The sequence below is a fragment of the Neodiprion pinetum genome, chromosome 5 (assembly GCF_021155775.2).
Source record: "Neodiprion pinetum isolate iyNeoPine1 chromosome 5, iyNeoPine1.2, whole genome shotgun sequence".
Lineage (NCBI taxonomy): Eukaryota > Metazoa > Arthropoda > Insecta > Hymenoptera > Diprionidae > Neodiprion > Neodiprion pinetum.
Window position 1 is genome coordinate 15,153,112 of NC_060236.1, and position 23,306 is coordinate 15,176,417.

The 23,306-nt window shown below is 37.1% G+C and overlaps 2 protein-coding genes across 2 annotated transcripts; one reads left to right on the forward strand and one right to left on the reverse strand.

Moving 5' to 3' along the window:
* The first annotated feature begins 36 nt into the window (after positions 1 to 36).
* Positions 37 to 2,580, forward strand: LOC124218502 (zinc finger MYM-type protein 1-like). Its single transcript, XM_046625022.1, has one exon. The coding sequence runs from the start codon at positions 37 to 39 to the stop codon at positions 2,578 to 2,580; it is 2,544 nt and encodes an 847-aa protein (XP_046480978.1).
* A 2,013-nt stretch (positions 2,581 to 4,593) lies between these two features.
* On the reverse strand, positions 4,594 to 6,322 carry LOC138190981 (uncharacterized). The gene is made up of 2 exons (XM_069136151.1): positions 5,385 to 6,322; positions 4,594 to 5,116 (listed from the first exon to the last, which is right to left on the reverse strand). The coding sequence occupies exons 1-2, from the start codon at positions 6,201 to 6,203 to the stop codon at positions 5,084 to 5,086; spliced, it is 852 nt and encodes a 283-aa protein (XP_068992252.1). The 5' UTR covers positions 6,204 to 6,322; the 3' UTR covers positions 4,594 to 5,083.
* Positions 6,323 to 23,306: the final 16,984 nt, after the last annotated feature.

The window sequence follows — 23,306 nt, forward strand, 5'->3', positions numbered from 1 at the left end:
ATTGTTGGATTGCACAAGTCATAGTCGATAGTCATTATGAACAAGCCCAAAGACTTATCAGGGTCCCAAAAGCGGAAATTAAAAAAAGCTCGATGTGAAGCGAACAAAAAAAATACTGTTTTTTTTCAAGGCTATGTTAAGCGGTTGAGGTCTGATAATGAGGGTGGTGAATGCAGCCAAACCACGGATAATTTAGACCCCGCTTGTCCACCTTCCAAGGACGCCGTAGATTCTGATGGAAATTTGGACGCTCAGTCAGTGAATACCGGAGATATGACGATAGCTACAGATAGAAACAACTTGGCAGAAAAAGTTATAGAAAAAGATTCTACAGTATCAAATATTGATTGGCAAGATCCTGCTAAGTGGCCGAATAACATCAGCGACAGTTCACGCGTAGCATTGGTAAAGCTAGGGCCTACAAAAATAGATCGGAATACAATTTTTCCTTTTGATACAGATCGCCGGCGCTTCACCATAGAAAATTGTTATCGAACCCTGAAGAATGGCGAAAAAATGGAGAGATCCTGGTTAATTTATTCAGAGACTAAGGATTCCGTTTATTGTTTTTGCTGCAAATTGTTTGGCCTCCGCAACATTCCAACCCAATTGCAATCGACCGGATTTAGATCCTGGCGGCACTTGCAAGACAGTTTGAGCTCGCATGAAAAATCCAAAATGCACATTGAATGCATGACAAACTGGAAAGAACTCAAAGTCCGTTTAGATTGTAGAAAAACCATCGATGATGAGAATCAAAATTTAATCCAAAGAGAGGAAACCTATTGGAAACAAGTACTTGAAAGATTCGTTGAAATAATTAAGCATTTAGCTAAGCGGAATATGGCATTTCGAGGTACTGTCGATCGATTATACGAACCGAATAACGGTAATTTCTTGAGCCAAGTTGAACTGATGGCGAAATTCGATCCTATTTTAAGCGAACATGTACGTCGAGTTCAAAGTGGGGACCTCCAGCGCGTTCACTATTTGGGAAAGGAAACTCAGAACGAATTCATTGACATACTGGGTAATGCAATTTTCAAAGAAATTAGCAGGCGAGTGGTAGCCGCGAAATATTACTCCATAATTTTAGACTGCACCTCCGATATTAGTCATGAAGAACAAATGACTGCCGTTGTTCGATTTGTCACTGTGTCTAAAAACACCGTGGAAATTTGCGAGCATTTCATTGGCTTCGTTGTTGTAGACGATACAACTGGTAAGGGATTGTATGAAACGTTGTTAGATATCTTGAAATCAAACAATCTTGAATTGAATAACTGTCGGGGTCAAGGGTATGACAATGGCAGTAATATGAAAGGTAAAAATAGTGGTGTTCAGGCCAGAATTTTGAAGGATAATAAAAGAGCGTTTTTCGTTTCCTGCAGTTGTGACAACCTCAACCTAGTAGTTTCAGATGCCGGACATTCGTCCGTCACAGCTGAACTATTCTTTGGTGTTCTTCAAAGGCTATTCGCAGTCTTCGCTGCTTCAACCCAGAGGTGGCAAATATTGAAGGAGCACGTTAATATCAGTGTGAAATCATTGCCTGAAACTCGCTGGGAAGGGAAAATAAATGCTGTAAAAGCTGTGAGGTTCCAAATAGCAGAAATCAGAGATGCGTTGCAGGAACTTTGTCGAATGTCGCAAGGTAAAGATGCAAAGCTGAGATCGGAACTGAGAGGCCTATGTTTCGAAATTGAGTCATTGTCTTTTCTGATTAGATTGGTAGTATGGTATGATGTACTGCAAGTGATCAACAAAATCAGTAAAGCTTTACAATGTCCGAAAGTTGATTTGCATACTGCGATGAACATGATTGATGGTGCTCTTCTTCAATTACAAACCTTTCGAGAATCCGGTTTCGAAACTTGCATAGCCACCGCTAAAAAAATGGCTGAGAAGTTAGATATTTCACAAACTTTACCCGAATCACGTACCCCACGAACAAGACGATTCTATGATTATGAGTCTCAGCACGACGAACGACCTAGCGATCCGATGAAAAGGTTAGAAATTGAATTTTTCAACAAATTATGCGATATAGCGATATCAAGCCTACGCGAACGTTTCGAAATGACCCAAAACGTTTGTGAACCATTTAGTATCATCCGAAACTCGGATAACTTTATGAGATTGGACAGAACCCAAATTTTGACGAAGTCCAAGGCTTTAGAAAATTATCTGACTGGTGAAGACGAGAACAGTGACATTGATAGTCGGGAGCTTGCCGAAGAACTGGAATCTTTAAAAGCTTACTTCGTAGCCGCTGGAATGACCGACTTGAGTGCACTCGTTATGATATCGCACATTATTGATAAAGGTCTGGATGAGATATATCCAAATTTCACTGTGACCTTAAGAATTTTCTTAACATTACCAGTAACCTCCGCGTCGGGTGAAAGGGCCTTCTCAAAGCTAAAGCTCATCAAAACTTACCTGCGATCCACTATGTGCCAAGATCGACTGAATGGTTTAGCTGCGATGTCAATTGAGCATGGAATTTGCAACGAGTTGAATTTCAGCGATATTATAGCATCTTTTGCGAACAAAAAATCTCGCAAAGTCCCACTTTAAGACTTCAGTGGTCCAAAAATTTCTGATAAGGGGCCCGATTTTCAAGGCTCGCCCGGGACCAGCCGTGGGCTAGCGCCGGTACTGTATTCAAGGCAGCTAACAGTAATTCCAGAATTAAAGAAAATAACAAAATAAAGAATAAACTCACGTCAAAAGGAAAATGAACAGGTCAATCGATCATATATTGTCGAGAAGTTTACATGGTTGAGACAGGCAAATAAAATGGTATCGACAGCGGTAGTTAATAAAATAAACAATCGTTGTTCACAATAATTTCGGTAGAATAGCAGTAAACGGTAGCTTTAAAACGAGAGACGGTAGTTAACAGAGAAAAATGAACGTAGGTCGGGAGATGCGATATAATGCAAGAATTTACTTAAAACTACACGTCACTGGGCGACGTGATCTTACCCAAGTTGTAAATGACGCTACGAAAATTATTATTCTGTCAATTAGAAACGAGAGAACTTTACTGCGATCGGTAGAAACCAACGTAACGATAGTCTGGTAGATAATACGACGAATTAACCATAAATTATAACCAGTACGAGAGATTGACATTCATTAACAATTTACAAAGTCGGCAAACGATCGACTAGATAGCCTACGGTAGAATTATTCATAAACGGTAGATTCGATAATTTACAATTATTACGGACTTGAGGAATTAAATACTGAATTCCTTAACATAACTTTTGAGAGAATACAAAATACAAAATTATGAGAGAGTGAGAATTTCGGAGAGTTTACAAAATAAAGAAATACACTAAATACACCGCAGTACAAAAGAATAATTCGCAGAACTTAATTTAACAAAATACAGAGAAATAAATAACAGGCAAAAATAATATAAAATTGCCAATAGCAATAAAGAGAAAGTGCGGTAATATCTAGGGGCTGATGCTACGCTCGGTTGTACTCCAAGGAACTCGATATATGATACAATAGGCACAAAAATAAATAAAAATATAATAAGCAATAAAAGAAATAAAATATGAAGCACACTACTATTACAAAAGAGTATGAAACGAAATATAAAGCCAATAGGGCTCAAAATACGATAGAAAGTACAGAAGCAGGCTAATAGAGATTCACAAATAATCAGAAAAATCATAAATACAAGGGAAATAATTATTCGGCAGTTACGAGGTCGCTCAGATACGAAAATAATAAATTACTGAAATCATGCAGTCACACGGCGGCTTACTGCAACTCTAGGCCGTGGACCATGATTCACACAAAACTGGCATCACACGATGCAACCAAGAAACAATAAATATAATATTAATGACCGAAATCATGCAGCCACACGGCGGCTTACTGCAACTTTAAGCCGTGGACCATGATTCACACAAAGTCGATAAATACCATAAGAAAGAATAGAATTTATGAGCAAATTCGTAACGATACACTTCAAAGGCAGAAGCCTTACCTTGGCTGTTGACGTCAGGTAGTGTTGCCCAAATGCAAGAACAAGACGAGACTTAGCCAGTCTTGGTCTTGGTCTTGCGCCAATACACCTGGTCTTGGTCTTGGTCTTGGTCTTGCGCTCCCAGTCTTGGTCTTGGTCTTGGTCTTGCAGCAAGAGTCTTGCAAGTCTTGCAATTACCTATTAGTCTATTACTATTTATTAAAGTTTACTTTAAATCTTCAAAAAAACGTATTAGAATTGGAACATTGTGAGCTTGAATTAACATAGCCATAGTAAAGATCAAGCAGATTAACAAATAACTGAAGATTTAATAAGAAATTCGAAAAATTAACTGACCTATATGTCGTTTTCCATGGAAGTAACTGTTTCTTAATAAACATTTATGATTTATAAGCTTACATTTGCTAAAACATGTAAAAAAACAAATTAATTACAATAACTTGACTGTATTTTAAAGAACAATACTTATCTGTCTAAAAAGAGATTGAACCCTCAACTTATAAGAAATTTAATAAAAGAGTTTTACGATTTATCATTTATTTGAACAAAAAATAAAATACAACACTAATCAACAGCTTTATCATTAGGTTATGATACTTTATATCAATTTTTTTGACCAACAATTAATACAAAGTAACCATCTGGCTGACTCATCATTTAACCTATTTCTATGTTTTCTAATTACTAATGATGCTTTAGAAAATAACCTCTCAGCAGGTACTGAAGTTGCAGGTATTGAGAGAAAATCACGGGCCATTTTCGATAAAATCGGATACTCTGTCTCATGCGTCCTCCACCAATCTAAAATGTCTTCCGAGCTGGCAGTTCTTGGTTTTCTCAGGTACTCCTCCAACTCGTCTATCACTAAGCCTTGAAGACAAGATCCAGATGACGTCGAGGGACATTCATAGAGTTTATCAAAGTCTATTACGTCTTCATCTTCATCACATACTTTATTTTCTTTTTCTGGTAATTCCAGAGATTTGTTCAGTGAGTGTAGATTTTTATATTCTTCATAAAGTTCATTGAACTTGCGCAGACTTTCTGTTTTAAGTTGCTTCCCCCACATTGTCAGGTCAAAAGTCTGAGCCTTATGCCTTGGGTCTAAAATTAAAGAAGTACAATAAATCCAGTTGCTCTTTTTGTAATGTTTAAGCATTTTGTCTCGAGCTGCTTGGAAAGCTAGAATGAGCCTTTCATCCACTTCAGATCGATTAGGTTTCTCATCTAACTGTTTTACCATAGATTCAATTTTATCTAGCAAAAGATTGAATGATACAATGACTAGCGGTAATGTAACATATTTGTCTCCACCAAGTTTTGTACTTAAAAGTTTAAAGTTTATTAGAAATTTATGTAATTTTTCGAGTACCTGCCATTCATTAGCTGTGATTTGAAAATCATTTAATTCGGTGACAGAACTGCACAATATGTCAATGCCCGCTCTCACTTTTAAACCAAATCCAATCATATCATGTGTGGAATTCCATCTCGTTGGACAGTCAAGAATGGCATTTAGATTTGATGGCACGCCAGCTGCTTCACAAGCAGACTGAAACTTCTTCTTCACTATCTCACTTCTTTTTATTTTACTGGAAACACTGCGTAACTTTGTTACAGATGTACGCGAGTCAGCAATATTTGGTGCAGATTCTTCATCTTCCTCATCCTCAGTTTCGTCTGCATAGTCTTCGTACTGCTGATCTTGCGCGTTAGTGTCAGACTCACAGTGTAATGCTAAGGTCTTTAATAAATCTTGTACACCAAGGTTTAAAATGTGAGCAAAGCACCGGAAATGTTGATTGTCTGAATCAAAGTGTGGCGGCAGCTGTTTGCCCAGTTCATACATAAATTTGGTATTTGCAGTTGCGTTGTCGACCGTGATACCTTGTATTTTATCAATTATGCCATATTCCAATAAACATTCATGGAAAATCGTTGCAATATCTTCCCCAGTATGTCGACCGCGTGATGGTATAAAATCAAGAACTACAGATTGATACTTCCATTCGTTGTCTATATAATGAATAGTAACCCCGTAGTAACTCCTACCAGCAATTGACGTCCACCCATCAATGGTAAAAGACATTTTAGATGATAATTGTTGAAGTCGTTCCTTGAGATTCAATTGGAGCTCTTCAAATCGCTCTTTGACTTTCCTTCTAAGTGTAGACCTTTTAGGAAACACCATATTAGGGCAAATACGTCGAAAATATACTTGTGTAGCTTCGTCATCGAAAAATGAGAAGGGAAGATATTTTTTCACCACCCAATCAACTGTAGCTGTCGTGATGTTGTCACTGCTGTTTTCCGACTGAAACAAAACAATAAATCTTGTGTTATTATTTAAAACATACAAGGTTTGAGCATATAAGAGGAGGAGGTATGTTGTTGTTAAATCGAGAAAATCGTTAAATTGATATTTGTTATATTAAGGTTGCACTGTACTGTAATTTACCAAAATAAAGTACTTAGTTGTTACTGGCCGATTAAATGAAAATATGGGTGTTTATAAAAAATATTTAAGACGATAATTACATACTTAATATGTCGCACCCCTAGATGAAAACACCACTAACTCAAAAATACTTACGTAAGTTAATGGCGTTTTTGAAAGTATCGCATGAATAGCTATGCAGAGTTAAAAAAATATTCTTACCTGTCCACTTCTTCCAGCGGTTACTAAAAAGCTTGTGATATCTCCACTTAATTTTGGTTTAACAGGAAGAAATATTTCTGATTCCTTTTTGTGGAAAGATATTAGATGTTTCCTTAAGCCTGAAGTGTTTCTGTTTTTCATTTTTATTTCAATCTTTTTATGTTGGCACAATTTACAGAAGGCAGTTTGGGATGCATGAATTATTTCGAAAAACTCTTCAAATTTGCTTTTGGGTCTTTTAGATCTGTGACTCAAACTCTCGTTACTCGGACTCGAATAATTTGAATCTTCGTCACTCATATTAAATTGTACACGTGATACGTTTTTAGAAAACAACAAGAATTAGTAAAAACAATTATTAAGTTAGACTCGAAGCACAGCTCAATTGGAAATGACTGGAATTAAAATAATTCCTTTATTTATAGTACGTTTCCTTGCTTTCTACCGCGCCGCCTCGCCACGTCCCGGCTCTATGAAAAGGATGCCGCCGAAAATCAAATAATGCCGCGTGCGGCGTACAAACACACACTAAATATTACCTACTTGTACAGACGCGACGCGTGAATAAAATATATATAAAGAATTAGTGAAAATCACTATTCTTTACATATAAGTGAATGTTTTGGCGTACATCTATACTAATATTATAAAGCTGAAGAGTTCGTTTGTATGTTTGATGACAGAAGTTTTAAAATAAATAAATAAGTCCTGAACGTCACTATACCTCCAAAGTTACTATTCCTCGTGGACGAAGTCGCGGGCACAGCTAGTAAATACTTACTCTCATCATCTCTCTCAGAGATATTCGGGCTGGTAAGTAATACAAAACTCTTATCGCAGGCTTTTTATTTTATTAGTAGGTAAGTACCTACGCTTTTTATATTATTTTATTAGTTTTGTAGAATTTTTTTACACGTTTCAAGTATATTTAAAAGTGGCTACAATATTTATTAAACGGGTGCGGGGTGATATTTGAACACTTTTTTGCTATTTTTTCTTGTAAAAACTTAAGAAATATAATGACTAAATGTACAATAATAGTACCTAAGTAATTAGTTTAAAACCATATAAGTAATCAATATTATAATATATACTTACTAGAATGAATTAATTTGACATCTACTACCTATCCTTACCATTTTATCCCAATCATAATACTACTTGCGTGATCAGTATAATGTATTCATTTTCATTCTAAGCACTCTGAAACTTATTTATTCTTTGGAACACCTGTAGGTACTCTTAAAATTCGAAATTATTTTGCACGAGTATACCTACGCCTACGCCCTATGGCGGCAATCAAATAGTGTCAAATGTTATGATTTCGGCGTGGCGGCAACGATTGTTTTAGATTTCAAAAGAAGCCGCCGGCGCGTGTATCGTAACCATGTACTTCCGAAAAGCGGCAAATTTCTTTGAGAAGTAAGTACAAAACCTTTGAAGCCGCATTATCAAAGTGCCGATGGTTAAAACATAACTATGCATGCACTCAGTTTGATTTTAATAGATAGGTCCAGTTTTTCATACCTATTCTTTGATACAGTTTTTTGCGTCTCATAGAATTTCTAAGCGTACCTACCTATACACCGAACTGTTACACCTAACTACTCAGTGAAATAGCGCTAAGTCCTAGCTGCAAGACGCAAGAGTCTTGCAGGCTATGTCTTGTTCTTGCTCAAGTCTTGCACGGTCAGTCTTGGTCTTGGTCTTGCTAAAAATACGCGGTCTTGTTCTTGGTCTTGGTCTTGCAAAAACGCAAGAACAAGACCAAGACTGCAAGACCAAGACTGAATTTGGGCAACACTAACGTCAGGCACACAAACTGACTCTAATTTAAATCAAACTTAGAATAATAAAACGAAAGTAGAAAGGAAGGAAAGGACTTGAATTTACAGGAAGAAGTTAACGGTAGTGCAACGATAGAGAGTATGGAAAAACGGTAGATACAATAACGGTAGAATGAAAGGAAGAAGGATCGGTAGCTTAAATCGAGAGAATAATCGGAAGGATGCGGAAAACAAAGCTGTCGCTCAGCAGGTCAAGCGTAGAATAGGAGGTCGTAGTTCGGCTCGCCGATCTCGCGGTTGTCGTGGGGTGATTCTTCTTCTTTGATTGGTTGGTTGACCCCCACCGCAAATAGGCCATCCCCCTGTGGCGAATATTGGTTACTCCGTGGTCATACGTTTTCCAAAATTACCGCTAGGTGTGGCGTAATGTGCTGCTCGCGATTTCGTCGTTGACACCAACTCGTACGATTTTGTAGCTGCTTCGGTTTACGGTCCAGGTTGCCTATCATCGGGGACTTCTTTGACAGAGGCATACACAGGGTGCCTCTCGGCCAAAGTTACCGAGTGGAGAGTGACGCCTCATTGTTCACCTCCACCGGCTTTTTGCACAGACAGTAGCTAGCTGCCTGTACCTGAGGTCGTGCAGTCAGACGGTTGGCCAAACCGTGGACCACGACCCACACAATTAGTCCTTGCCGATAGGAAGGCAGCGTCGATCCTCGGAACGATGGCTTTATCAACCTGAACGTAGTGGTTTGGGGTCGGTCCGGCACCAGGCCGGTAAGTCGGAGGATGGCAGGCTACGGTCTGCCCTTCACGCCATCCTTACGGCATCCGATAGAGCTGGCGGCTGGTTCCTCTTCGAGAAACGGTGCCCTCGGCCGCCGGGAGGATTTTTATCTCCCTGTTCACCGGCAGTCGAGGCGATACGGAAGGTTCGGGTGGATGCTACCCCAGGTGTATATAAAGGTGCACCAAGGTAGCCAGTATAGTCTGATTAGACCGTCGGTAGGCGAAGTCGTCGAGAGCTGCAAACGGTAGCTAGTGGTCCCTCGTTGGTCGGGATCGTTGTCGTCCAAGTACCTTATTAGCTTGCGCCGAAACGCGAAATAAAGAATTTACAAAAAAGAATTAGTTAAAAGTAGTTATTGCCTATTTTGTATCGAGTTCGGTTGGAGTACCCTGCTGAGGACGCGTAAACTAAAAATAATAACGGTTGTGTGCCCTTGTGACGGGCGACTCTGAAACGCCACGTTACAGTACGTTATGTGTTTTGTTTTTGGAGTTGAATAACTTAATAATGTATTTCAATTATTCTTCTTTTCTCCTCAAGCGTTAAGTTTCTTTCCTTTGCATTCTTGAACTATATAATCTTGTATCGGCTAGATAATGTGTGATTTCATTTTAAATGACGACTGTGTGTATAATGTATCAATGCTTTCTTTTAACGTATTTTTTAGTTGGTAATCAACAAGATTGGGGGATAGCAATATCGTACGACAAGTAACTTCTTAAAAAAAAACCTCACTTTTCTTTTTACTATTTCGACAATCAATTTTTTATCAATACCAAATAATATACTGCCGTGGTTTACATAATTCTCCCACATCCTCGTGTTTATTTTTATTTGCTTCGTTGTTTCGATTCGTTAATTGGTTTTATGCTTATGGTACCAAATATTTTTATTTGTGATGGTTATATGTATATAATCATATTTTTATCGAAATTATTGTAAGAAGATTTAATTTTTATTAGGTTCGTTAATATTTGTTATGTTAGGCTTATTATCTTCATTATAACTTTTGTATAAATGCATATATACTGTTTCATATTTTATAACTATTCCCGAATTCACTAGTTCCCTTGCTCCCTGAATCCTTTAATTTAAATTGTGATAAAGAACATTGCTTTTTCCCTTTTGGATTATGATTTTATCTGTTTGGTTTTTCTTTCGTTTTTATTTCCCTGCGGTTGGTGATTTCGTATGTTCAGCCAGGCGGGTTATTGGCCTAGTATTCAAGTGGTTATAATTGTAGACGGATCGCGGAGGCGTTTTGGAGCGGCCATTTTCCTTTAGGTTATATAGGTAGATATAGTTTTGCGCGTAGAACTGTCCAGGTTTGAGATGGGTGGAACTTGAATGGGTGGAGTTTAGTCATGGGCTGCTATTCATTGGTTCTATTTTTATATTTAAGGGAGGAAAAGTCAACGACCACGGTCTTGCCCGGTTAGGGTATATTTGTAGTCAGATCTGGATTCGTCATGGATGTATATACATATATATGTGCATGTATTTTAATGGCGCGTTTTGACGGATGAACGTATGATCAGAGGTTATTACGACTTCCCTATGAATTGCGGTAATTCTGATAATTGCGTCGTGGCGTGTTTCATTTTTTTGATATCGTACATTTTTATTTTAAAGTCGTTTGAAAATACTCGTTTAATCACCTGCTTTAGGTGTTCCAATCTAGTTGATCTAATCCGCAGCCTGTTCTTGGCATTGCTATTTCGTTAACTCTGAGCATAGAGCATTTATGATAAAGGGTTTTCAATGCATCTTTCAAGTCGTCGTACGTTGGTTTGTCGCTGCTCTTTCTTTTACTTATTAAATAGAATATCAAGCGTTGTCCCCATTGCAATGTAAGTGCGTCGCCTTGGTACTTCGGGATTTTGTTCTTTCAGTTGATTTATGGAACCGAATCCATGTTTGAATTGTAGGGCTATTCCAGCGTTCATTTCGAGGTCCTTGGCAACACAATGTGCCAGCGGAGTGTCAAGCGGGGCGTCAAATAGGTTGCCCGTTAGGTATTTCTTGTATCTCCATTCTGTCGTCTCGCTCCTGCCTTTGTTCCATTCGACTGCAGCGTTGCCAACCGTACGATAATTTAAAGCTGGGTACGATGTACGATAACGCGTGTACGATATACGATAATTATACGATAAAATATAAAAGGTACGATGAACATTTTTTAGTCCATACAAGTAGTTCACTACTTTTCAAGGTAATACCGTAGAACGAGTCGATTACAGCACCAAAGGTAGATTAATACCATAAGCAATATTTAATTGTAGTGAAAAAGTACAAAATGATACTGCGATAAATAAAAATATTACTAATGTGTGGAAAAAATGTTCTTTATTTATTGTTTCTCCATTTTATTGCAAAGTGCCAACGAATTTCATTTTTTTTTTTTTTTTTTACAATAGATATGAAAAGATACAGAAGATGGCACTGGGAACATAGTCCCATCTAGCTGTTCAGACTAAATACTAGACTAATTTAACTTTTAAAACCTTGTCAGGACACGAACTCTATCGAAAATGTATTTTGCTTTATCGTTTAAAATACCGATAGTTTATAGGATAATTTTCTGCCAATGTACGATAATTCCGCCCCCTCCGTACGATCGTGGCTCATTTCAGGTTGGCAACGCTGTTCGACTGTCACGTGCGGAGCGGTCTCGCACGCGACTGACTTCACCCTCTAAGTTATCCGCAGGGGTTTATATTTATTTTTACGTGGGTTGGTAGGTGATCCTCCTCTACAGAGCGAACCTTGGGAAATAGGTTGGAGGATTTCAATATTGATATTATTGATATAAATGTTTTACGAAATGCAAGCATTAATGGTAAACAGTAGATAAAATAGCAAGCGAAATGCGGGACGAGGAAGGTTACATAAATGTTCTTAAGGGCGTTGCCTATGCCTCGACGAGCGCGCGCGAACAGAGACTCACGATTTTCCTTCTCATTTCCTCATTTTTGAAGATAATTAGGTTCTTAGGGGGTCATTTTGAAGATAAAGAATAGATCTGTGTCGCCGTTTTTGCCGAATTTTCGATTTCGCTCTCAGATTTGCGAAAAACGTACTTGAAAGTACGTTATCTTTGAAGTGAGACACAGCGGACAGTGAATTTTTTTTCGAAATTCGGCGAAAACGGCGACACAGATCCATTCTTTATCTTCAAAATGACTCCCTAAGAACCTAATTATCTTCAAAAATGAAGAAATGAGAAGGAAAATCACGAAGCATAAAACAGCAAATTTTTCGCGCCAAAGGCGGGCGGCTGCTAGCGCCACGACCGCGTTGGCCGGCGACCATGCGAATTACAGGCGAAGAGAGTAGACTCAAACCCCCCCACTACAATTCCCCTCGTTCGAATCCTCATCGCTCGGCACGTGGATAGTGTTCCGCGCTTTTATTTTTGCTTGTGTTTTTCTACCGTGTTTTTTATTATTTCGAGTCAGTATTTATTCCCGCGATGGCTAAGAAGAGAAGGAATCTGTCTGTGAAGAAGAAGAAAGTACCCGGCATAAAGAGTTTGGCTAAATTTCGGGAAAAAATGAGGTAAATTGAATTATTTATATGATTGATGTCGCACCCTCTCTGACTTCGAGATTCAATCACATGAGTACGAACAATCGCAGGGCTTTGATCTAAGAAAGTACTTTCAAGAGCCGATATTGCTGTTCATAATAGCAGTACAAATTCATTCTCAAGTTTTTTTATACGTATGAAAACATAAACTAGAATGCGTTGTGACGTGTGGTACTAGCCCGGTTTGCATTAGTCGCTAAAATGTGTCATCAATTTGTTACGTGTTCAGGTTAAATGATCGAAATCACTATTCGGCTATTTGCATTAGTGTTTACACTTTGTCGATCATAAGGAATATTCTGATCACTTATTGTGACTACCCAAGTATCCAAGGTAAAATTACAATAAATAGAAAGTTTTCGTTTCTTGAGCACCCGATCTAAGAATGTATGAAGATGAATGTTTACTAGACTGGGCCAAAAAAATTAACTATTTTTTTTTTTTTGAAAAATATATTGAGAATATCATTCAGTATGGCAAAAAAAAAATTTCATGAAATTTTAAGCCCTTAATATTAACTTTAATTGAGAATAACTTTTGAAAAATTAAATTGAGGCAAAAATATTAAGAGATCTTTTTTGTAGAACAATCAATTTCCTTTAAGAATCTGTCATGATCTTTTTTATACATTCATTGATTCGTTAGTCACGAAATTCCAAATTAAAAAAGTCAAATCGAGAAATTATATCAATTTATTAAGCTTAATTACTCGGAAACGGCTTGTCTGACAAAAATCTATAATCAGACCTTTTTTGTAGGGAATTTAATTTTATAAAGGGATAAGTGAACATACATTTTTTCACTTCAATATTTCGACAGTTCTGACGTAAAACATCAAATTATTACTAAAAATCAAAAATAGCGATGATAGACCTCTTAAAGTTAATATTAAGGGCTTAAAATTTCATGAAATTTTTTTTTTGCCATACTGAATGATATTCTCAATATATTTTTCAAAAAAAAAAATAGTCAATTTTTTTGGCCCCGTCTAATGTTTACATGTTGGAATCTTACGCTTCCGATGGGAAGCACACGCAAGACGGTCAAAGCGGTTAAATAAATGATATGCGGATGTGCAGTATCATTAGTTACGAGAAAATTCATTGTTGGGAGATATGAATTTGAAAAACTGGTGATTTCGAAAAATTAACGACAGAGCCAGGAATCGAACCTGGTATCTAGAGATGTAAAATTACAATGTATCTGGCAGAATTTTCCATACAAAGTAAATACGGCGCGTACGTATTAGGCCACTAAAATACGCGCGTTTTGTTTTTAGAAATAAACTTGACGTACTTCTGGGGTAATTATACATGCATACATTACCTACAAAACAGCCACCCCACAAAACTGTTATCAAATCAGATACTACTGCCAAGTATAATTTATTTAGACACCAATGATGATTTTGATATACTATAACTGATGATGACAAAAAAAAAAAATTGAAACCAAAATTGAAATTGAGAAGAAAAAAAAAATTGCAGTGCGTGATACTTGGCGGGCCCATTTCGATATTGCCATTACAACATTGATATGGCTCGACTTGTATTTTCTTGTGCTTGTTTTAAAAAGACCCGACAAGTGCCACTAAATGAAAAAAAAAAAAAAATGACAAGACGATAAGATTTACTATATATATATTATATAACAGTGATACTGTGAAAGTATTCCTGATCTGCTATTCCCTAATTATCGTTGCGCGGCAAATTTGGGCATTCTTCGATCCACCGTCTCCTGGGACCTGGTCATTTTGGTTACTGATTATATTTGTGGTCATTATAATTTATTGCTAAAATTTTTTTCTCGCGTCCATGCATTGCCAAATTTTTTTACGTGTAGAATTGCTGCGAGCCAACAAAACGACGGAGAAATGGTTCGCGAAGTAATGACTTCAGCGGAAGAGGTAACAGAAGATGTTGCTCCGTTTAATGAGGTCGTACTTGCCGACGAATTTCAGGATACCGATTTGTTTTGCTCGGAGACAATGCCTGAATCTCCGATACAGTACGCGAGAAACGACGACGAGACGACTGAGTACAACACCGCGGAGGATTTCGTGAGTATCCAGCCTGCGACCGAAAGTAATGTTGTCGAAGACATGAATTCAAATTTGCTTGTAGTCGGTAATGCCAAGGCCGAACCAAGTCCCCCATTGGAGTTGACTGGGAGAAGAATAGTAGACATTAGGCATTTTTTAGATAGCATTACAAAAATTGGTCGTCACTCCCCTTTTGATTGTACTTTTGCAGACATGTGTCCAATATCCGAAAGCCGGACAGGATTCATTACCACCATCACCTTCAAATGTAGTATGTGTAATTTAGTCAAATCAATAACGTCAGAGAATTCTAGTTCAGGTTCCTCAAGCGTCAATGCAGCTATAGTATCCGGTGTAGTGTCCACAGGTGGTGGTTTTTCTCAACTCGCAGAGATTAGTGCATCGGTAGATATGCCATGTATGGCTAAAGAGACTTGGAAAAAATTTCATAGGATAGTTAGCGATACGTATCACGACATTTCACGGGAGCAAATGCTAGAGGCAGGTAGGGAAGAAGCTAGGTTGGCCCGTGAGGCGGGTGACGTTGACGAGGACGGGTACCCTTGCATAGCGGTTGTCGCCGATGGGTCTTGGGCAAAAAGATCGTATAGGACAAAATATGACTCTCTATCAGGTGTAGCAGTAATAGTGGGATTCAAAACCAGAAAAGTTTTATTCATTGGGGTAAGAAATAAATATTGTTCAACGTGTGATAGGAAGCGGGGTGATACCGAGGCATCTGTAGGCGAACATAAATGTGTGAAAAATTGGACGGGTTCTAGTACCGCGATGGAGTCAGACATTATCGTCGAGGGTTTTAAGTGTAGCGTAGAAATGCACGGTATTAAATACGATAAATTAATTGGGGATGGGGATAGTAGTGTTCACCGAAAACTTATCGATGCGCTTCCGTATGGACCGGAAGCACTTGTCAAAAAAATTGAATGCCGCAACCATGTTCTCCGCGTCTATGGAACTCGACTTCGGGATCTCTGTACCAACCGTAAGGTTGGTACTGTGATCCTACGTAATAATTTGCGCAAAAACTTGAGGCGACTACGATATGCCGTAACTTCCGCAATTCGCTACAGGAAAGGGCAAGTTGATCAGCCACTTTACGTTCGAGTCGAGGATTTGCGCAAAGATATTAAAAACAGTCCGAACCATGTTTTCGGGGAACATGGATCATGTGCGGAGAGAGGTTACTTCTGTGACGGTAACCCCAAACCAGGGGAAGTTAACCTGGTCGAGGATATGAAATTGACTGGTGTCTTCCAAGAGATTCAATCGGCAATGTATCGACTCATTGAGCATGCATCGAGCCTCATATGGGACGTGGATAACAACGTAGCTGAGTTATACAACTCACACGTTGCCAAGGCTATAGGTGGCAAAAGAGTCAACTTTGCCCTGCGCGATTCATATGGAGCTCGGTGCGATTCTGCCGTAATGAGAATGAATGCCGGTGGACAATTTCATGTATTAGTGCAGGAAAAATTGACAGGAAGGGTGGGTAAATTCACGAAAAAATATTGCGAAAATAAGACGGGGTCAATAAAAATTAGAAAAAAGGGTTTTAAGGGTAGCAAAAAAACTTTCGTGACCCAGATCGCTGACGCCGACTATGGCCCAGATGCTGCTTGTCCACGGCAATCAGACATGTCGGTGGATGAATTGGCGTCTGCTCAAAGGACATTCGTGCAGAGCTTGTATTCGGAGGACCTATTGGAAATCGAGCGACAAACAATGGGGCAGAGTTCGTCAATCGCATGGTACGAACAGAGAAGAAAGCGTTTGACTGCCTCAATTTTCGGTGAAATTTGTAAGCGAAGGCCACGAACATCTTGTGCTAAATTAGTAGAACGCATCCGCTACGGCGATTTCCATGGAAATTCAAATACAAGGTGGGGCACAGAAAAAGAGCCCATAGCAATAGGTCAGTCCGCTGCCGAACATTCTGTTACTGTTGATAGCAGTGGTCTAGTGGTGGACAAGGCGTTACCCTTCCTTGCGGCATCGCCGGATGGGCTTATAGGTAAAGACGCGGTCGTAGAAGTCAAGTGTCCAGCATCGGCAAAAGAGTTGACTCCAATGGAGGGCATAGAGTCAAAGAAAATTAAATTCATGAAAATAATCGATGGAAAACCAAAGTTAGATCTTTCTCATAATTACATGTATCAGGTCCAAGGTCTTCTACACATTACAAATAGGAAGTGGTGCTATTTTATAGTTTGGACGCCAAAGGGATTGATTTTTGATAAAATAAAACGTGACGATAAATTCTGGACCGAAAAAATGGAGAATAAATTAGCAGATTTCTTTCACTTTTGTTTATTACCCGAGATCGTAGATTCTAGACGCGCCCGACAACTCTCAATCCGCGAACCCCCTCAAATCATCGAAGCCCAGAAGGCCGCGCGTAAGAAAAAGTAAATTCCCGAGCGACAGACGATAAAAAACTGTGATATAAATATATGTACATATGTTCATAAATATAATAGCTTTGTATATACCTTACGTGCAATATTTCTGTGATTTATGTTTAGTTAGTTATGTGTATTACTGTGCCAAAAATTTGCTAGTCATATCGTTATAATTATATATCTGATTATTCATTCTAGGAATACTTTTTGCAGTCTGACCAAACTGCGTATATACCTATATATTATGTAAATATTCTGTAGCTTATTTTTTCATTACTATCTGTGACCTGCACTCGTGACGTACTACTTTCCATAGGTTGCGCTTTCTATAGAATTTATTTAGCCATATAATGTATACAATGCTCGATGCCTTGTTATGATATCAATTTTCTCGATCGAGATTACTGTCATGTTTCACTTATACTGTTTCAATTTAATTTCTATGAGATACTTTTCATAAAGATTTCGTGATTATGTTCATTAAGTTTAAACGAGTTTAATTTCACTTTCATCATTTTATATTATTTTTTATCATTTTTTATTTGTTTGGTGCAAACCCGATCATGGTTGGGAGGTAGGGACGGGTTAGGTGGGTCTCTGTTTGATAGCGACCTCCACGTGGTGAGACCTGGGAGATTGATGATATATTCGTTGTTATATCATGAATTTGCTAACAGCTATTCGTTGCAATTTTCAATTTAAAATTACCTGTGACGACGTCTGGTCGGTATTCATAAATAGTTCCGTATTATTTTCGAAACTGTATTAGGAACAGCTCTCAGCCGATCAAGCTTATGCTTTGAGCTGACTCAAGACAGTCCGACAAATCGAACCTGACTATGAATACCGGCTATTAGATTATTACCAGTCCCGTGATCGCATTGCGTAGAAATACGGATGCCGGTGAATATAATTTTTGTTGAAATATTAAGAATGTATATCTATATCATCATACGTACGGGGAATTCTACGTCACGTCAATCAAAAAATGACCTCGTATTTTTTCAATCTATTCATACTTCTTTTCACATGAAATAAAGATAAAAAGAATCGATACGCATTTTGGTGTTCGTCCGAATTATGTTTGTTTTCGAAAGTTACCAGACAATCATTCAATTTTGATGCAAAAGGAGCGCGCATATATCCGGTTCTATTCGACGTAAAGACATCATTTACAGTGCATTCGGAAGGTGAACGAATAAGCTTTCATAAAAAAAATGTTATGTTGAACATTATTGCAAATCCCAATTTTTATAAACAATTCAAATGTTCGACGATTTTTACCTCATTAATGATAAGTTTTTGAATTATAAAAAAAATGGTTTTGGGTTCCTTATTAAATTCTGTATTACTAGTAAATTTTTCAAGTGTAATCTGAAAGGAGTCTCTTTTTTTTCTATTATTCATCAGGTACTGCGTCGTGCCGAGCGCGGCACACTGGGCTGTTTAAAAGTATTTGAATCCGAATGCCCGTGAGGGGTGGAAGAGGCTAGCCGCGTCACCCGCCCCACTCCGGCGACAGCTCGGTTGCTCCGTCTCACTTGTTTCTTACTCTCTCTCTCGCCACGGTTAACGCGGGAAGCGGAGTAGCCCGCGCTTTCTAGCTAGGCAACGCCCTTAACAGATAATGTTTCGAAACAGAGCTTACAAAATTGCCATAAGTGTTGCAAAAATTACGATATCGTACTCGACCTCATCGAACACACGTTTATCCGTTTCGAGAATATCACTCACTATGATTGTTCATTGAGCTTGAGTCATTATCGCTCTCGTCGCCGTCAGAAATATTAGATGCCGGCTCTTCTTCAATACTCGAAGGCTGAGACTCTGGTGTACTCAATGATTTTGCAACGTTAGACCGCGATTCTCTTTCGGACATATATGGAGCGAGAAATGCCATTTGGTGTTCAAATCTCCATGGCCGTTTCTTCGAGGCTGCTGCTCAATTTTTTTGATTGGCGAATTTTTTTAGCCTTTGTAAAAGCATCTCGTAATCTGCGCCATGCCAGCTTACAGTCTTCAGCTGAATAAATTTTTTAATCAATATCAAAATTAAAACAATACACTTTATGCAATACTATTTTTTATTGTTGTTCTTTTTTTCAGATTTCTAGCGACAGGTGACTCATTCAGAACTATAGCATTTAGCTATCACATGGGACATACTACAGTTCGTTCAATTGTACACGAGACTTGCGAAGTAATCTGGAGGCGGCTGTCACCAATAGTTCTACCTGTACCGACCTTGGAAATGTGGAAATCAATTGAAAACGTATTTTCGAAAAGACGGAATTTCTCCAACTGTATCGGTGCCATGGACGGAAAGCATATTGTGATAGAGTCACCCGGTAACAGTGGTTCCTTATCCTTCGATTACAAGAAAACTTTCAGCATTGTGCTGATGGCACTTGTGGATGCTGACTACCGATTTGTTGCAATTGATGTGCATACGGGGAAAACAGTGATGGGGGGATTATTGCCAACTGCGCTTTTGGAAAAGCAATAAATGATGGCAGATTAAATATATCACCTGCTAAGCCTCTGTCCGGCACTAATGAGCCAGAACCTCACGTAATTGTAGGTGACGAGGCATTTCCTTTGAAAAAAAATATTATGCGTCCATATCCAGGGCCTCAACTCAAAGATGACGAAGCTAAAAGGATCTTCAATTACAGATTGTCCCGCGCACGAAGAATATCAGAAAATGCATTCGGAATTTTATCACAAAAATTTTGAATTTATCAAAGACGGATAAGAATGAAACCGGAACACGTGGACAATGTCGTATTGGAAACATGCTGCCTACATAACTTTCTACGGAATGATGTCCTCGGAACTCATCTTCATCATGTGGAAGGTGACATTCCAGCATTACAAGAAATTCGAAATGTGGGGGGTAATGCAACCAGTCTGTAGCTGTGAGGGAAACATTCAAAAACTATTTTGTGTCAGAAGAAGGTTCGGTTGAATGGCAGACTCAAATCGTTCGACTAGGAAGAAGAAATATTTGATAGCATGTTAGCAGTCAACTGTCGTTTCAACCACATTAATTTAAGAAACTAATGCCAAAACACTAGTTGAAACCCTGTTAATTTTGGATCTGATGTATGGTTTGTCATGATTATTGTGGCAATTCAATGACTTTGATTTTAATTTTTTTGAATAGCATTTTCTTACATATTTTCAGAGTTGAATAACTTTCTAACGAAGGTCCTAGGGGTATAAACATGGTCAATTAGCCCTGGAAACATATTTAAATTACTCTTAGTAAATATGTATGTACTAATAATATAATAAGATCCTCAACGTCCTCATGTCTAACACAATTGGTATTCGAGAAATAGCAAAATATTAAAAAAAAAAGAAAAAATGTTCACAAGATTGACTGAACCGATTAATCTAAATTTTGAATATGTTTTGATAATATTGTTAATATGTTTCACACTGATAATATTCGTTACAGATTTCGTCGCAGAGGCACATTAGAGACTATGTATATGTGGCATATTTGAGAGTGTATAGTAGACTACTTTTTTAGCCTAATTAGACGGACTCGGCCACGAGACGATAAGAAAGAGTCATATCAACTATTTAGCGGAAAAACGGTGATACTATTTATGTGATACTGAACTCATATTATAAAAAAAAATTTAAGAGCTATATAGCTTTATGAGATTGGTTAAAAAAAAATTGTATGTGTTTAAATTTAATTTTTTCATCACGATTCAATTTTCGCAAAACTGTGAAACTTTTTTTAAACCATTTTATATTACCCTACATCGTCATGAAGTTCGAAGATTATTGATAACGGTACGCCACAGTACTAAAAAATAAAAACCACTTTTTAGCCAAAATAATGAATTTATTTTTATGTTTGACTCTTTTTGTTTTGATTTTTACGCATCTGTACATAAATTATATATATAAAAAATAATATTCCATATTGAAAACTACAACTATCATTGCTTTGTCGAATTCAAAAATTACAACAGTTAAATATCTGTAATCAATTGAACGTTGATTTTAACTAATATTTTTAGAAACAACCTCTTATTGTAAAACCCGATTATTTGTATATTTTTATAAACTTGAGACATAGACGTAACCAAAAATTATAGAATTAATGAAAGACAAGAATTGGTTTTTATTTTTGCGTTATTATTGAGAATTTTTTGAGAGAAATCAAATTTTTCAAATATTATTCAAACATTTGTCGCTAGATGGGATCTGTCATGTAAAATTCTTACGCGACACCCAGGGTCTCACGTACAGGTCTGGACAGTCAACCGACCAATCGACGAGCCCGAGAGTCGGAGAGTACAAACAGATCGTGGGTACCACACAGAAATTTTACATAAGATGCCCTCTTGTAACAACCTTCGGAATAATTTTAAAACAGATGAATTTTCCAAAAAATTCTCAATAGTAACGCAAAAATAAAAACAAATGTTCTTGTCTTTCATTAATTTGATAATTTTTGATTATGTTTATACCTAAAGTTTTTTAAATATGAATAATCTAGTTTTATAATAAAAAATTGTTCCTTGAAACATTTGTTCAAATTAATAGAAAATTCGTTATTGATATTAGACTGTTTTAATTATTGAAAATAAAAAAATAAATGATTGTTGTTGTTTTAATATGAAATATTATTTTTAATAGACACAGTTTAAGTAAATATGCGTTGAAATTAAAAAAATTGAACTACAAACATATAAATCAATTTATTATTTCTGCCAAAAAGTGGTTTCTATTTTTTGCCACTATGGTATACCGTCTTTATAAATCTGAAAATATCATAACGTTGCAGGGTAATATATAATACTTTGAGAAAAAGATTGAAAGTTATACCAAAATTGTATCACGGCGAAAAAATCGAATTTTTTTGTAAGAGGATCTCACGAAGCTGCATAGTTCTTAATTTTTTTCATACGATCTATTATCAACCCCCAAAACATATTAAAAATTTATGTAAATCGATTTAGTCATTTCAGATAAAAAAAAATTTTTTGTTTTTTACGTATTTTGCTTTTTCTCGAAAATCAATTGTATCAGGGATTTGAAACTTTCTGGATCTTATTATTTTATTACTACCTACATATTCTCCAAGTATTATTTAAATACCTTTCCGTGGCCGATTTACCATAAGCAGGCTCTTTCTATGTGTAAAGTTACATAAATTGTTGGTTACGCAAATTTTTAATCATTTGTATAGTTAAAAAAAAAATTACAGGTATTTATTTGAGTTTTAGTGCTCGTATATTTTTGGACATACTCTAAATTGCCGTGCCTTGGCGCTGAAATATCATATTTACGACAAAAATTTATATCGTTTCCTACATAATCAGGGTTACCCAGTAGCTTGTGCATGTTTTAACCAATATAGATTATGTGTTTCGTTGAATAAATTTTATTTTTAAAACATAAACACGCAGTCAGGGATTTCGATGAATGTGTATGTTAAGACAAATTGTAATTATTTTTTTTTGGACTTACCTGTCTCTTTCATTGCTTTAGCAATATCTTCCCAGCAATAGTCTTTCCGCTGCTGGTTTGAATACTTCGGGTCACTCATGTCGTACAATTCGGTGTACGGCTTAATCAGGAGAATTAATGTTTCTTCATTCATTATTGAAGTAAATTAATATGTACAAACTATTACAACGGAAAGACCTATTCAAGAGCTGAAAATACGAATTAACGGAACTTCGCTTTACGGCGGTAGCGTTACTGATTTTTGTTTGTTTTCCGATAGCTTTTTTCATCATGACAAGAATATAATAAAGATTTGATTACGTCTACATCAAATATAATTATATCGATTGTTGTTTGTTATTAATTGTTTGACTACATCGTTGTGTAGAAGCCTCTGCAATAGTAAACGATGCGATTTAATTCACATAATTTTTTAAATTATCATCACATGCATGGTGCTATAAGAAAAACATTAATTTAGATCCGAAAATGACTCGTGTTAATTTCAACAAATCTCTATTAATTGTT

Bases quoted from the DNA above. Each gene is read 5' to 3' on its own strand.
- LOC124218502 (XM_046625022.1), top strand. From the start codon at position 37: ATGAACAAGCCCAAAGACTTATCAGGGTCCCAAAAGCGGAAATTAAAA.
- LOC138190981 (XM_069136151.1), bottom strand. From the start codon at position 6,203: ATGGTGTTTCCTAAAAGGTCTACACTTAGAAGGAAAGTCAAAGAGCGA. The intron at 5,117-5,384 runs GTACTCGAAAAA...CTTTAATTTTAG, and splicing joins TCACAGCTAATGAATGGCAG to ACCCAAGGCATAAGGCTCAG.